The 15,946-nt window shown below is 40.5% G+C and overlaps 1 protein-coding gene across 1 annotated transcript in view; it reads right to left on the bottom strand.

The window, feature by feature from the left end:
• Positions 1–13,517, bottom strand: part of LOC308090308 (scavenger receptor cysteine-rich domain-containing protein DMBT1-like) — a 38,725-nt gene extending 25,208 nt beyond the window's left edge. The window contains exons 1-4 of the mRNA XM_080435431.1: positions 13,509–13,517; positions 4,264–4,378; positions 2,917–2,958; positions 1,246–1,560 (exon numbers count right to left, since the gene is read on the bottom strand). Of these exons, the coding sequence (XP_080291557.1) occupies positions 1,246–1,560; positions 2,917–2,958; positions 4,264–4,294 (388 nt within the window). The 5' untranslated portion in view covers positions 4,295–4,378; positions 13,509–13,517. The remainder of the gene's footprint in view (positions 1–1,245; positions 1,561–2,916; positions 2,959–4,263; positions 4,379–13,508) is intronic.
• Positions 13,518–15,946: the final 2,429 nt, after the last annotated feature.

Here is a 15,946-nt window from a genome sequence, read left to right as displayed (position 1 = left end):
TATGGTGGATTATCCAGAGCAAGATTAATGTGTGTCAGTAGCCACTAAAACCAATATGGTAATGTATATAATGAAGAGATATTGCTTTATTGTCTCCGCCAGGCCGAAAGGCATGGCGAGAGAGTATGTTTTGCACCCTGTTCGTCCGTCGGTCGGTCCGTATGTGTGTGTGTGTGTGTGTGTGTGTGTGTGTGTGTGTGTGTGTGTGTGTGTGTGTGTGTGTGTGTGTGTGTGTGTGTGTGTGTGTGTGTGTGTGTGTCCGTCCGTCTGTGAGCAGCTAATCTCCGGCACTGTTGGCTTGATCGCTGCAAAACTACACACTCCCTGGATGCCAATTCAGAACCTTTGCCCCTAATTACTCACATGGGCCTGTTATAGCGCCATCAGGAGTTCGCTTTTTTCAAAACATTTTTTTTTACAAAAAACGTCCACTAGGCCACTCCGGGGCTCCGCAGGCCTGACCTGGTGGAGATAATTATCAATTTATTCTTCCTTGTATTAGATGAACCCTCTTTTTCATAATACTATCGCCAAGGCAAGTCTATTGTATGGCACATTTTGGTAATTCAAAGTATATAACACATAAAAAGGCATTCAAAGCTAAATTGTTAAGTTACTTTCCCATGATATCATATAACTCCAAATATTGATGATATGTTTTCAATAGTTTTGAAATTTATCATTCAAAAATGTTATCCTCATTGACTTACATTACACAGTGAAACATCTCTACCAATGTGTCATTTTAATTTAAAGACACAAAATATAAATAAAATAATCCTTAAAGGACGACTTCACCAATTTTCAACCTATCTTCATATAATTGGTCTTAACTAATGCTCATGATAATATGGTAAAATTTTTGTGTATTCACTCTGTGTCTCACAGAAGGGCTGTGGACAGTTTATAAACCCACCTACCAATGACATCATCGATGGGGAATCCAAGCTAATATAAACTGCAGACTATTCCTGGAAAGTTAGCATACTGTAAAATGGAAGCCATTGTTCTCGCATTAATAACAAATAAAACAAAAACATTTAATCTTGTTTGAAAAACAAAACAAAACAAACTTTCTGAACTGTCCACAGCCCTCCTCTGAGACAGAGTGAGTAGAATTTGTCTTACCATATTATAATGAGCATTAGTGAGGACCAATTATATGAAGATGGGTTTAAAATGGGTGAAGTCGTCCTTTAAAGAAGATGTCAATTCAAATGTACAGTATATACTGCATTCATTTACCTTCACAAGCAACACCAGCATCTTCACCGTGACCACAGTTGTTGATTCCAAACCCATTGTGTCTGCACTGTGAGAGACTGGATTCACTGCCTGAACAGCTGACATCATCCAACCAGATGTTCCCATCACCCTGTCCGAAGAATGCCTTCTCCTTTACTGACAGAGCCCTTCCACAGCCTAACTCTCTACACACTACATCACCATCAGTCTCATCCCACTCATCATCACACACTGTCCCCCAACTGCCATCATTGTAGATCTCTACTCTGCCAGAACAGGAGTTTGAGCCGTTGACCAGCCTCACTGGATGATCAGCTGTGAGAAAAGTAAACAAACAAACAAACAAACAAAACAAACATAAACAACATGTGATGTTGTGTTGTTATAGGAAGAACAGTTTAAAAGAGTAGTTCACCCAAAATTACTTATTTTCTATCAATGACACACCCCATGAAGCATTGAATTCATGGAGATCTTTTTGTTTTTGTCACTGTCCTAAGCCAATAATTTGATTACCGGCGGAAAGATGCTAATGTATCCGGTATAGGAGACTCAAAGGAGACTCTATGAGTCTCCCGTCATCAAATTATTGGCTTAGGAATGCGACAAAAAACAAAGATAATCTCCATGAATTCAATGCTTCATGGGGTGTGCTGTGCAATTGATAGAAAATAAGTCATTGTTTTGGGTGAACTACTCCTTTAAAGCTGCATTGTGTAAAATGTCATAAAGCTCATTCATTAAGATGTAGGCTACAGATTGTGTTTCCACCAATCTGGGAACCCAGATCCAACTGAAAATGAAAAACAGCGACCTCTGCTGTTTGTTCTATGTCTGTTGGCTCTGGGCGGAAGAAAACGTAACACCAGTGCGCAAGGAAACCGGTGTTTGTGTATGCCTTCAGCGCATCACTTCCGGTTGGTGCGACTATGTTTTCATTCCCACTAACAATATTTCTACACGGAACACTAACACCACTTCTCCCAGAGAACATGGATCGTTTTGGTTATAAGCCCACTTGTTTCTATGATGAAAGAGTACGTTAAAATGTGAATATCTTTCCGTGGTTTTGTCTGCTCCGCGGACGCTATTGTTAAATTAGTTTTGGTTTGTTTCGAGGGGGGAAGGATCGACGGACACGTGAATCCCGCCCACTACATTTGATTGGGTAAAGCGCGGCCTGCTTCCTGATCTGAAGGCACGCCCACTTGTAGCCAATGCGCACACGTTATGACGAACCTCCCCGACAGATTCCAACTCAGTGCAGAATCTGTTCTTGAGAGATTATGTTTCCACAGACATAGGACCCCTCTCCAAACTGCTCCTAGATCTGTTAAAACACATTTCCATCTTCCTCTGTCATTTTTTTTTTTGCAATTTACTAAAACATACAGTGAACTATTTTTTCTGGCTTTTTTTTTAATTATATATATACGACCGTGTACCAGGGCTGTGTAAAAATGAATAGAGACAGAAAAGGATTGTTTCTACTAACTAACTATGTACAAATTACCAATATTGCTTTTTCACTTTCTATTAATCCATAACAATACATTCATGCATTTGTTAAGGTGGAATTAGTGAAACAACATATTGTTAACCGGATGGTAGGAACACATCAGATAACTTGTCTATCACTACCCATAATGCAATGCATTGAAGTTGTCTCACCATCTGTTTGAGCAGGTCCACAGCAGATGAGGAAATACACCACTGTGTGGAGAGAGAGAGAGAGAGAGAGAGAGAGAGAGAGAGAGAGAGAGAGAGAGAAGAAGTAAACTCCCGTCATTAAAAAATCTGCAATCTCACAACGCCTCGCGAGCTTGTGAGCTTGTAGATTGGCTATTTTCACACAGTTTCGGCTATTTTCGGCGATTTTCACACTGTTTGCCTTCTTATGTAATATTTGACAATTTGGCCAATTTGGTATTAAAAAGATCTTAAAGTCATTATTCATAATTGCAACTTTAGAAATGTGCAGACCCTGTAAACACTTATACTGTATGTCTGTTTGTCATTAAGCTAATCAATTGGGGGGACCCCAAAATAATTTGGGGGTCCGCCTGGGGGTCCGGACCCCCAGTTTTGTAACCACTATGACAGAACTTTCCATCCGTTAACCACACTTCATGTAACTGGAGTTCTACTGAGAGAACCTCAGGTTGACCAATGTTACAAAACTCACAACCACTCTTTTATACTTTATTTTCAGCATTTGCTCTAGACAAAAACAAAAACTAAATTTAACACCTTGATTGGTAACAAAATAGGGAATTTGTTAAATACATTTAAATGTGCAAAGCAAAGTGTTAGTGAAATGTTGTATCGGCTAAATAAAATGTAATAGTTAAAGTCAATTAAAATAAGATTGAAACTAGAAAAAGTGCTCCTCGGAGCACAGGTCAGGTCAGGTACGTTATTGTGGCCTCCTGGTGGTGCTATAATAGGCCAATGTGAAAAGGGTGTCATTTCTTCTTAGGCCTTTCACGGCAATCGGACACTGCATTCATGATTTGAGGCAATGTGTTTTGCTAAATTAGACCTGCTGGTGGCGCTATAACAGGCCAATGTGAAAAGGGTGGCATTTCTTCCTCAGTCTAGTGGGACTGTGCGTGTGCAATTTTATGGAAATTGCAAGCTGCGTTGATGATTTGAGGCAGTTTGTTCAAAACGGACCAATCCTGCAAACTTTGCCAACCTTAGCCAATGAGGATGGAATATGGGAAATCGGACAGATCCGGGTTGATCACGTGACTATAGAGATACTGTGGATGGATTTGCACAAATCTGACTCCTGGTGGCGCTATGACAGGCCCATGTGAAAAATGTGGGGCAGAGGTTCTGAATTGGCATCCAGGGAGTGGGTGTGCACAGTTTCACAGCGACCGGGCCAACAGTGCCGGAGATTAGCTGGTAACACACGGACAGGACACACGGACACAAGGACACGTGGACGGACGGACAGGGGGCAAAACATACTCTCGCCTTTCGGCCTGGCGGAGACAATAAAATACTCACATGATATTATGCAGGTTGATGCAAACTTCATCTTGACAAGTGACTGAATGCAGTTTGACACAGACCCTCTGCTTCTGGCTGCAGTGTTCACTTCCTGTGTGGTGAGATGCTCAACCTATCAACAGAAAGTAGCAAGTTCACACTTTTGTGGGCGTGCCGTGCATGATGTCCTAAATTCTAAGAACAGACTTCACACCCGCATTTCTCAGAATTGCAGAGTAGATGCATGTGTTTCCTTCTGCTGCTGTACGTTATTAAAAAAGTATCACATATACTTATTTGAGAGTCATGGCTTTTTTGGGTCGGCACTCATCATACTCTTGACTTTTGAGCAGTGGTGGAAAAAGTACTCACATTTTCTAAGTATCAATACTGTAAAATGGAAATCCCCTGTTAAGTAAAACTCCGGAATTCAAAATGTACTTGAGTGAAAGTATTGGCATCAAAATGTACTTAAAGTACCAAAAGTAAAAGTACTCATTATGCAAAATGTCCCATTTCAAGTTTTCAAATGTATACAAATCTTTTGAAAATAGCAGATCTACAAGCTCAGATCTACAAGCTTGTAGTTCTGTTATTTACAAATGGCCGAAATATATGCAGGGCTGAAGTGGTTAATGTTCTTTAATACTATTAAAATCTACAAAGTACAGTAACTAGTAACTAAAGTTTTCAAATAAATGTAGTGGAATAAAAGTACAATATTTGGATCTGAGATGTAGTGGAGTAGAAGTAAAAGTATTGGAAATTGGAAATACTCAAGTAAAGTACAAATACCTAAACTATTACTTAAGTACAGTACTTGAGTAAATGTACTTAGTTACTTTACAGCACTGCTTTTGAGTGAAGCGTGTCAGTTCCCTTGTTTTGCTAAAGCCGAGTCAACACCAGACCAGTGATCCACAACTCAACAAGTTGCAACTCTGACCAATTGAACACATGGATTATCCATTGAGGGGAGCTTAAAGGAGTAGTTCACCCCAAAAAAAATACTTATTTTCTATCAATTACACACCCCACAAAGCCTTGAACTCATGGAGATTGTTTTATTTTTGTTGCATTCCTGAGGCAATAATTTGATGACAGGGTGGCTGGTCAGTAGACTCAAATGAGTCTCCTATACGCTGGTCATCAAATTATTGGCTCAGGAATGCTACAAAAAATCTCCATGAATTCAAGGCTTCGTGGGGTGTGTAATTGATAGAAAATACTGTACGTAATTTTTTGGGTGAACTACTCCTTTAAGCCCCACAGCCCGCAGCCTGCAGGGCCCTGTGTGAATTATTATGTCATGGTCAGTCGGAGACTCCTCTGTCCATTGTGTCTACTTGAAGACGATCCACTTCCAACTTCCAGTAGGTAGATTTAAAAATAAAACCTGTGTGTTGTCTAATCACATTACACATGTACAATTGTGTAAATAAATGCTCTTATTTTTAATAATCAGATTTATATTGAAGCCATTTGATGCTTCACAAATGTAAACAAAACAACGGACCTGGATTGGATGCAAGAAGTTGGCAAAACTTCATACTCACTATAAGAAAACCATGCGCTTAGGACTTATTTACACTAGTCATAGATGTAGACACTAGCAGGTGAGTCTAATTATCTCATCTAGTAGATTTACTTGTTGTTTCCGGGACAGTGCACATTAAAGAACATTTCAATCAATAAAGTTTCATGATTTCATGTAAATATGCCGGATTTAACTAGAAGCTCATTTCCATCTGTAGTCCCACATACAAATACACCATGACATGACAAATAGAGAAAATAAATATATGTTTTAATTAGGGCTGGGACTTTAACTGATTAATTAATTACAGAAAATTAACGCGATTAAATTTTTTTTACGCATTTTAATCGCACTCAGTGTTTGCACCACGGACCCTTTCTCACTGGACGAGTTTCAGGCGTACTGTTCATACAGGTGGTCAGTTTATTATTTTGGCCAAGGATATTGAGGGAGAGTTGTCCTTCTTATTTCTATTTTTAAATCAATATGGACTAATTAAATTGTTGGTAGTGTTATGGCCTCTGAAGCAACAGAGAGTTTTGTATTTGTTAGTCTGGTTTGTTCATACAGGATATTGGACAATAAGGTCAATCCACTGTTCTGGAATGTACTTGAAAGTATTGTGTTTTACTTGTGCTTGAGTTTACCGAAGGTCCTTGAATTTATATAGGCTACCTACATTTCTGAATATATTCCTAAAATTGCTGCACGTTATAGTAAATGGTGCATTTATATAGCACTTTTATCCAAAGCGCTTTACATAGATTGTGCATTACATTCACCCATTCACACACCGATGGCAGAGGAAACCATGCAAGGCACCAACCTGCTCATCGGGAGCAATTAGGGGTTCAGTGTCTTGCTCAAGAACACTTCAACACTAACTCTGGGGGAGCCCCCCAGCCCAGGATCGAAGTGGGAACCTTGCAGTTTTCCAGTTCACTCTACCCGGCCACTCTACCCCTGAGCCCACTGCTAAACTACTAAATGTATTCACTCATTGATTCACATATACCAAAATCGGTTTTAACTGAAAAGAAATTGCTTCCCAGGTGAAATATTGATATGCAATTAAACGTGAGATTAATTAATTAAATTATTTTATTAATTACAAAGCCTCTAATTAATTTGATATATTTTTTAATCGAGTCCCAGTCCTAGTTTTAATACATACCTAATTTAAGCCTAACTAGCAACTTAATACCTACTGTAAGTCTAATACTTAACCAATAGAATATAACAATTTTGGATTTCGGATTTCAAATGTATCAATGGTCACATGTTTGATTTTGTGCGATTAATGTTGAGGGGGGCCCTTTCATTCGGTTTAGCCCCACGGCCCAGATAGACCTTGATCCGGGCCTGACCACTTGCAACATTATCCCAAAACTGCACCGACCTGCAACGGGTCAATTCAGACCGCTGCAACTGGTTGCAAGTTGCAACGAGTTGTGTTGTGAATCATTGGTGTGGACTGGACTTAAAGCCTAAACACACAAACTAAAATTTTTTTAAACTGCCTATACCAGACGAGAGGGAGAGAAACACAGCAAGTGATTGGGAGTAAGGAAAGGAGAGCTATTTAGTATTTGTGTAAAAGATAAGTATCTACAATATACAATGTTATAACAGGTTGAAGTGCTATGAAAACGGTAAGATATATCTGCTCCTTGTCACTGTCTGTCACAGTCCAGTTTAGGGGCAGCCCCGTCTGTTGTTTATAACATATTGCTGTGGTCACAGGGACGTGCTGGGCCCCTAATTCAGCCTGGGAATCTCAGATAGAGAGGCCCGGATTTTTTGCAGTTTAACATGTAACCTGTGTAGCATGCAGTTTAACCTGTAACCTGTGTAGCATACAGTTTAACCTGTAACCTGTTGTTTAACGTGACCTGTGTAGCATGCAGTTTAACATGTAACCTGTGTAGCATACAGTTTAACCTGTAACCTGTGTAGCATGCAGTTTAACCTGTAACCTGTGTAGCATGCAGTTTAACATGTAACCTGTGTAGCATACAGTTTAACCTGTAACCTGTGTAGCATGCAGTTTAACCTGTAACCTGTGTAGCATGCAGTTTAACCTGTAACCTGTGTAGCATGCAGTTTAACCTTTAACCTGTGCACACATACATGTAGGATCCAACCAGAGCTTGAGCACCTGCCTGTTTGCTTTCACAGGAGCAATTGCCCTTTTCTTATTTAAATATCGGTCTTGCTGAACCACAGTTGCTCTCCACCCTGCTCTCATTCAATACAATGTAGGTTAGGTCGCTTTGTTTGAAAACACTGAAAACGTTTTAGTTGAGCATGGCAGTCTCCAAGTATAAAAGGCACGAAAATAGCAAATAAAGTCGTCAGCACTCGCTATGCAACACTTTTAAAAACACGCAGCAGAAGAAGGAAATGTAAACGTTTCTCAGACATATGTGGGTGTTAAGTGTGGTTTACATTTAGACTATGCAAGTAACACTCAAAAGTGTGAACTTGCTACAGTAGGTTCTGTTGACTGGCTTTTTATTAGGGCTTATCTATGAATCATTATCGCTCATATATATGAAGTACACTTTTGCTAGACTGGTTTAACTTATGTTGCCTAAATTGCTGCTGTCCTTCACACCAACACGGTCTCACAGGGTTGGGGGTATAGTTGGGTAGGTTTGTGCGCCTGGATGACGTATTTCCGCTTTTATATAGATGGGTCTTCAACGTTTTTCAGGTCAAGGACCCCCTAGCTGATAGAGCGATGAAGAAGGACCCCATACTGTGTATTCTTATTTTTTAAAATGCTTTCCATTCTGTCATACAGAAACGTGAATGGCGTGTGCATTGTGGCCTTGCATAGAACTTTCAAATTCTGTTCAGCTCACAACCCAGACATCGTCATTGAAATGGTCAGCCAGCTCTGCGCAGTTTTGGAGAAGTAAAAACTCCTGACTAGACACATAGTACTTCAACATGCATGAGAACACTCTTCCGTGTGAACCTCAAAATGGTGAAGTAGAGCAGGGTGTTCTTCACAGCTTCTTCACAGCTTTCATGACATCTGACAATTCAGCACTAATGTCTTTGGCAACGTTACGAGTGACTCCATACATGGGCAACTGGCGGCCCGGGGGCCACATGCGGCCCTCACCTTCACTTAATGTGGCCCGCAGGTTAATATCGGCATACTTATATATTATTGATTTCAGCTGTTACAATTCATGACCCGCTTTAATTACTTTAGTCTATTAGTAGCTTAATGACTAGTATTACAATTCTAGTTATCTTTTTTATGTCCAATGTATTTGTATTTAAGTTCATAAAGTTAACATAAGTATAACTACATGCATTTTAAATTAAATACAAATTTTACTTTTCAGGATTCCAATTCAAAAATAGCACAAACAATCTGAATTCCAATTAAAAAATAGCAGATCTACAAGCTCAAAACGTGTCATACTGCGACACGTTTTAAGCTTGTAGATCTGCTATTTTTGCTACTTTTTTGTGACATAGAAGGCCCGACAGTATATGCAATGTGGTCGTCTGGAGTGAGTGTGGAAATATAGTGGCCCTCTCCATGATCAAAGTTAACCTGTAACCTGTGTAGCATACAGTTTAATATGTAACCTGTGTAGCAAGCAGTTTAACATGTAACCTGTGTAGCAGGCAGTTTAACATGTAACCTGTGTAGCAGGCAGTTTAACATGTAACCTGTGTAGCATGCAGTTTAACATGTAACCTGTGTAGCAGGCAGTTTAACATGTAACCTGTGTAGCAGGCAGTTTAACATGTAACCTGTGTAGCAGGCAGTTTAACATGTAACCTGTATAGCATACAGTTTAACATGTAACCTGTGTAGCATACAGTTTAACATGTAACCTGTGTAGCAGGCAGTTTAACATGTAACCTGTGTAGCATACAGTTTAACATGTAACCTGTGTAGCATACAGTTTAACATGTAACCTGTGTAGCAGGCAGTTTAACATGTAACCTGTGTAGCATACAGTTTAACATGTAACCTGTGTAGAATGCAGTTTAACATGTAACCTGTGTAGCATGCAGTTTAACATGTAACCTGTGTAGGGTGACCATACGTCCTCTTTTACCCGGACATGTCCTCTTTTGGGGTGCTGTCCGGCCTGTCCGGGGGATTTATAAAATCCTTCAAATGTCCGGTGTTTTGGGATTTATTTATTTTTTTACAATGAAAGCGCTCACTATGGTACTTCCGTAACCCCGGTTTTGTAAATTGCGAACGAGTTGTTCACATTGTTAGTGTTGCCATGTCCGAATATTTACCGCAACTTCAAAAACAAAAATGTGCTTCTTTTTCTGGCTTGTTTTGGAGGAATGTTTCCTTATTTCTCTCACGAGACTTGGCAACACAGCTGCTGATAGGCTGGAGGCACACGTGACCAAACACACACACACCAGCCTGATCTCCAGAGATTACCGTAACATTGCATGGAACGAGTGCACTTCATTCCGTGGATAGCCGCCTCGGAACTCCCGAATTGCGTGCATATGTACGGCGAGTCCCACGGTGGGCGTAACCAGTCGCAACCCGGAAAAACCTGGAAGCAGAGCAGTCCCCACAAAAAAAATTACGATTCTGTGCCTATCGGTACATAACTCAAACGGCGCTGAGTAGGCACAGGCGAACGTCCCACCGTTCAGGACGGCAACTCGGTCGCCTTAGCTCCCTCGGTGGTCCTTCACGGGGTGACAGTTCGCCTGTGACTGCGCGCCTCCGAAATGGTTTTGTCACAATTGTTAAAAAGCTGAATGTTCATACAGAACTTAACATGAAATATTATAGAGCATATTTGTATGAGAGTGATTATTTTGTTATCTACCTCTCTTTTCTTTTTGTTTAAATGTAGTGGCATTATTTATATGTTTTACATTAGCCATAGGAGACATTATTTTGAAGAATGAGCTATAACATTGAAGAACAGGCTACTTCTTTATTTTCTTTTGTTTATAATTAACAGGTTTTGAGGCATTTTTTACATTTTTACATTATAGACATGAGAGGTTATTTTGAATAATGGGGTACCTCACTTGTTCTAAGATAAGACTTGTTGAGAGAGAGATGTTATTTTATTTTGTTAAAAAGCTGAATTATTAATTTAAGCTGTGATTATTTTGTTATCTGAAACAAACAGAGGAGACATGCTTTAAATAAATAAATATATTATTTAAAAAGCAATATTTTTCAGTACCTCAAAGAAGCCCAGAATTAACCGAATTAACCGAATTAAGGTACAAAAAAAAAAAAAAAAGTTACAAATCCGGGGGAAAACCCCCCAAAAAAAATCGTTCTTTGCGTTCCGCTCGCGCGTGCATACGTTGGGTGTCCTCTTTTTGGGAATTCAGAATATGGTCACCCTAAACCTGAGTAGCAGGCAGTTTAACATGTAACCTGTGTAGCATGCAGTTTAACATGTAACCTGTGTAGCATGCAGTTTAACATGTAACCTGTGTAGCATGCAGTTTAACCTGTAACCTGTGTAGCATGCAGTTTAACATGTAACCTGTGTAGCATGCAGTTTAACATGTAACCTGTGTAGCATGCAGTTTAACATGTAACCTGTGTAGCATGCAGTTTAACATGTAACCTGTGTAGCATGCAGTTTAACCTGTAACCTGTGTACAGGGACGTGCTGGGCCCCCAATTCAGCCTGGGAATCTCAGATAGAAAGGCCCGGATTTATTTTAAACGGCCGGCCGGCCGGTTCTTCATTTCGGACGTTGCTGTGGAAACGACAATCCGTGTGGCACCTGGGTGTGTGGACTGTTCAGTTGAAAACCCTAGTTTTAGTATATTGTTGCAAGTTGCAACTACTGTAGCTGTGTTGTGAATAATCATTGGTGTGGACTGGGCTTTAAAGGCAGACTCATCAGAAGGGGAAAACTAAATGACACTATAGCCCAGGGGTCTTCACGTTTTTTTCAGGCCAAGGACCCCTTAGCTGAGAGAGAGATGAAGCAGGGACCCCCACTACATATTGTATAAAATTGTGTTGCAGATTAAACCTTTTTATAGATTTCATAGATAGCTTCATAGACTAGTTTGACAGCACTGCCATGTTGGATTCATGTTAATGTGTATTTTCAAACCACTTCAACCCTCATTACTTAGTAAACTTGACCTTTCACTCTGTACTTGGTCTGCTCTTTTTTTCCCTCTACACCAAACCTCTTTGCCGAAAATAGCCGATCTACAAGCTCACAGCGCTTGTAGATGGCCTCCGAGGCGTTGTGACCTTGTAGATCTGCTCTTTTTGGCTGAAGTTCTCTTCAGAAAAGAGATGCTAAGGTTCAAGTGGTAAAAGTAAAAAAAATCCTATCACACAAAGATTTGTTGAACCACCGGTAGTCACTCTTAGGACCCCCTAGGGGTCCCGGACCCCCTGTTGAAGACCCCTGGTATATCCTTTATAATGAATGAGAGCAGGGTGTGCAGCAACTGGGGTTCAGTCAAATACATTAACCCATTGAGACCTGAAGTCGATTCTACATGTCTCCTAAATCTCAACAGTATTCTGAAAAAACATGTGTTTCTATATCAGTGGTGCTCAATCTTTTTCATGTCAAGGACCCCCAAAATGATATGTATTTGGCCGCGGACCCCCATCAAAATATTTTGTTCCAGGGACCCCCCCAGAAGCAAAGATTTGAGTTAAAAATGTTCGCTTTAAAAATATATATATTCAAAGATTTTCACACATTTTCACGAATTTTCAAAAATAGCAGATCTACAAGCTTGTAGCGCGGCACTCGGTGCCGCGCTAAGAGCTTGTATATCTGCTATTTTTGAATAGCCCAAAGTGTAAAGTAATGCTTTTTAGCTCAAATAAAAAAATGACACAGTTCCAGGTCTTAATGGGTTAAATGACTTATGTAGACAATAACCACTTCTACTTAGTAAAGGGCTCTGTACTAGGGTCCGCTGGTGTTTACCTCTACACCAAATCTATTCACCAAAAATAGCTGATCTGCAAGCTCACAACGTGTTGTTATGCAACACGTCGTGAGCTTGTAGGTCAGTTTTTTTCTTTCACCCTACAATAGCGACGCAAGGGTTCATGTGTTTAAAAAGTGCACTTCCTCTAGAAGCCAAGTGGGCGGCTGCTATAGGGCACTGGTTGGCTGCAATGTGTGCCCGCACACACGGATGCACGTACACACGCAGGCAAACACATGCATTTACTCACGTACTGTATATACACATTTTAACCATGTATTCATGTCCACATAAAGGAGAAACATAGAGACACAAATATGCTGTAACTGTAAGGTTACATTCACTCATTCAATCTCTGCATAATCTTCATGATACAATAAGCATGTCACTCAGTACTCTATATATAAATATATATACGTAACAGCGTCTCCACCATATATGGCGCCTGCCAAGTATAGCAGAGACAGCACAATACTTTGCCAGCCTTTTTGCTACCCAAGTTTTAAAAGCCCTCCAACAACCACGCACGTACGCACACACACACGCACACACAGACGCACGCACACACACACACACACACGCACGCACACATGCACACACGCACATGGTTATCTGTTTTGTCTGTGACACGACCTTGAGTACACTCATGGTTTTACTGTATTGAAACTCTCAGCAGCTTAACTTTAATAACACCTTGTTGTTTTAAGTACATGCACGATACATCATTTCAATGAACCAAAGACCTACTAGTAATAATAGTGATATACTCACAGAGGAGAACGCAGGTCAAGACACGAGCCATCCTCTCCTGTGAAGAACAATTGAAATAAACGTTTCTACTTCCTGTTCACGCGGATATTATACTGCTGAGAGAGAGAGAGAGAGAGAGAGAGAGAGAGAGAGAGAGAGAGAGGGAGGGTGATGTGGTGAGAGAAGTTACACTTCATGTCGTGAGATCAGCATGTTTTTTATCAACTTCTTCTTTATTAAATTCAGAAGTGTTCTTATTTCCTCTTTCTTTTAAGAAAGATGAAGATAAAGATGTGATCTCATTCAGTGCAGGTATAAACGCATGTCTTATATCACAGGGTTTAGAAGTAGAAATGATCGGGTGCTCAGTACCTGTCCACCACTGTAGAGTCTAGGAGTTTGAATCCACCGCAGTGCATCCGACTAAGCTGAGCGTTTATACCATACGTGGGCAACTGGTGGCCCGGGGGCCACATGCGGCCCCCACCTCCACTTAATGCGGCCCGCAGGTTAATATCGGAATACTGATGTGTTATTATTGATTTCAGCTGTTACAATTGCAAACATGACCCCGCCCGCTTTAATTACTTCAGTCTATGACTATAGTATTACAATTCTATTGTCTTTTTTTTGTCCAATGTATTTATATTTCAATTTATAAAGTAAACATAAGTATAACTAACTAACTTTGTGTGACATAGAATGGCGAAGTACGGAATTAATTTACGAAAAAGTTAAAATACGGAGATAAGAGGTGTCCGCCCGACAGTATTATGCAATGTGTTCCTCTGGAGTGAGTGTGGGAAATATAGTGGCCCTCTACATCATCAAAGTTGCATCACCCCTGGTTTATACCAACACAACTGGCCAATGGCCAAAACATTTTTTTCAAATAAGTACGGCTTAACTCCCAAGTGGTGTGGACTGCAGACACAGGTCTTTGATGGAAAAGTAAAGTATTTAAAGATTTATTTTGGTAACAATACCAACGTGTATGGACCTAAAAGGTCTTCACCAGGGTCTAACATGTTGGCTATTCAGTCACACCTAAATACCAGCCATGGATAATGTTCCAATCATGTCAGTTATTGTCTCCGCCAGGCCGAAAGGCATGGAGAGGCATGGCGAGAGAGTATGTTTTACCCCCTGTCCGTCCGTCCGTCCGTCCATGTGTCCGTGTGTCCGTCCGTCCGTCTGTGACCAGCTAATCTCCGCCACCGTTGCCTTGATCGCAGCGAAACTGAGCACACACACTCTCTGGATGCCAATTCCGAACTTCTGGCCCAAACTTTTCACATGGGCCTTTTATAGCGCTACCAGGAGGCCAATTTGTGCAAAACATATTTTTTGACAGTACTCCTAGAGATTTTGTCCAAAAATCACGCAAATCGGTACACAGTATCTCTATAGTCAATAAATGAAACAGGTCTTTCAGATTTTTCATATTCCATCCTGATTGGCTAAAAATGGCTTCCAAAGTTTGCAGGAGTACTCCATTTTGAACAAAATGCCTCAAATCATGAACACAGCATGCAATTTCCGTGACATTTTGCACGCATATTTCCACTATGCCAGGGAAGAAATGGCTCTTGAAAATGTTCAAATCAGCCTCATGGTGGCGCTATAACAGGCGGATTCATGTTTGTACCTATAACTGCACCGATCTGTGTAAAGCTTTGTATGCGCACTCCCTAGAGGTCAAGGAAAAACCTTTGCCCTCTATTTTTCATATCTGCCTTTTATAGCGCCACCAGGAGGCCGTCTTACGTAAAACAATTTTTTTTATATTACTCCTTCCGATTTTATCCAAATTTCACGCAAATCGGTACACATGATCTCCATAGTCATTTGATCAAGACGGATGTGTTTGATTTTTCATATTCCATTCTCATTGGCTAAGATTGACATCTAAAGTTTGCAGTAGTGGCTTGTTTTGAACAAAACTCCGTAAATCATGAACGCACCGTCCGATTGCGGTCAAACTTTGCACGCACCTTCACACTATGTTGAGGAACAAATGCCACCCTTTTAACATTGGCCTGTTATAGCGCCACCAGCAGGTCTAATTTAGCAAAACATTTTTTTTGCACAAAATGCCTCAAGCCATGAATGCAGTGTCCGATTGACGTGCAAGGCCTAATAGGAAATGGCACCCTTTTCACATTGGCCTATTATAGCGCCACCAGGAGGCAGCAATGACCTACCTGACCTGGCGGAGACCTGTGCTCCGAGGAGCACTTTTTCTAGTTACATGATCATGTCATTTGAATATCCAAGTGGCACAAATGCCCAAATAAATAAAAAAAGAAACAAGGCAACACCCATAGTGACCAACGCCAATAAACATATTGGGAAACATGCAGAAAAAATACTCAATCAGTGAGTATATGTAGCCGATCTAAAAGCTCAGAACGCCTCGCAGCGCCGAGGCGTTGTGAGCTTGTAGATCTGCTATTTTG

Source organism: Gymnoscopelus braueri, assembly GCF_963280865.1.
Source record: "Gymnoscopelus braueri genome assembly, chromosome: 8".
Taxonomy (NCBI): domain Eukaryota; kingdom Metazoa; phylum Chordata; class Actinopteri; order Myctophiformes; family Myctophidae; genus Gymnoscopelus; species Gymnoscopelus braueri.
This window is presented reverse-complemented; position numbering and strand designations above follow the sequence as displayed.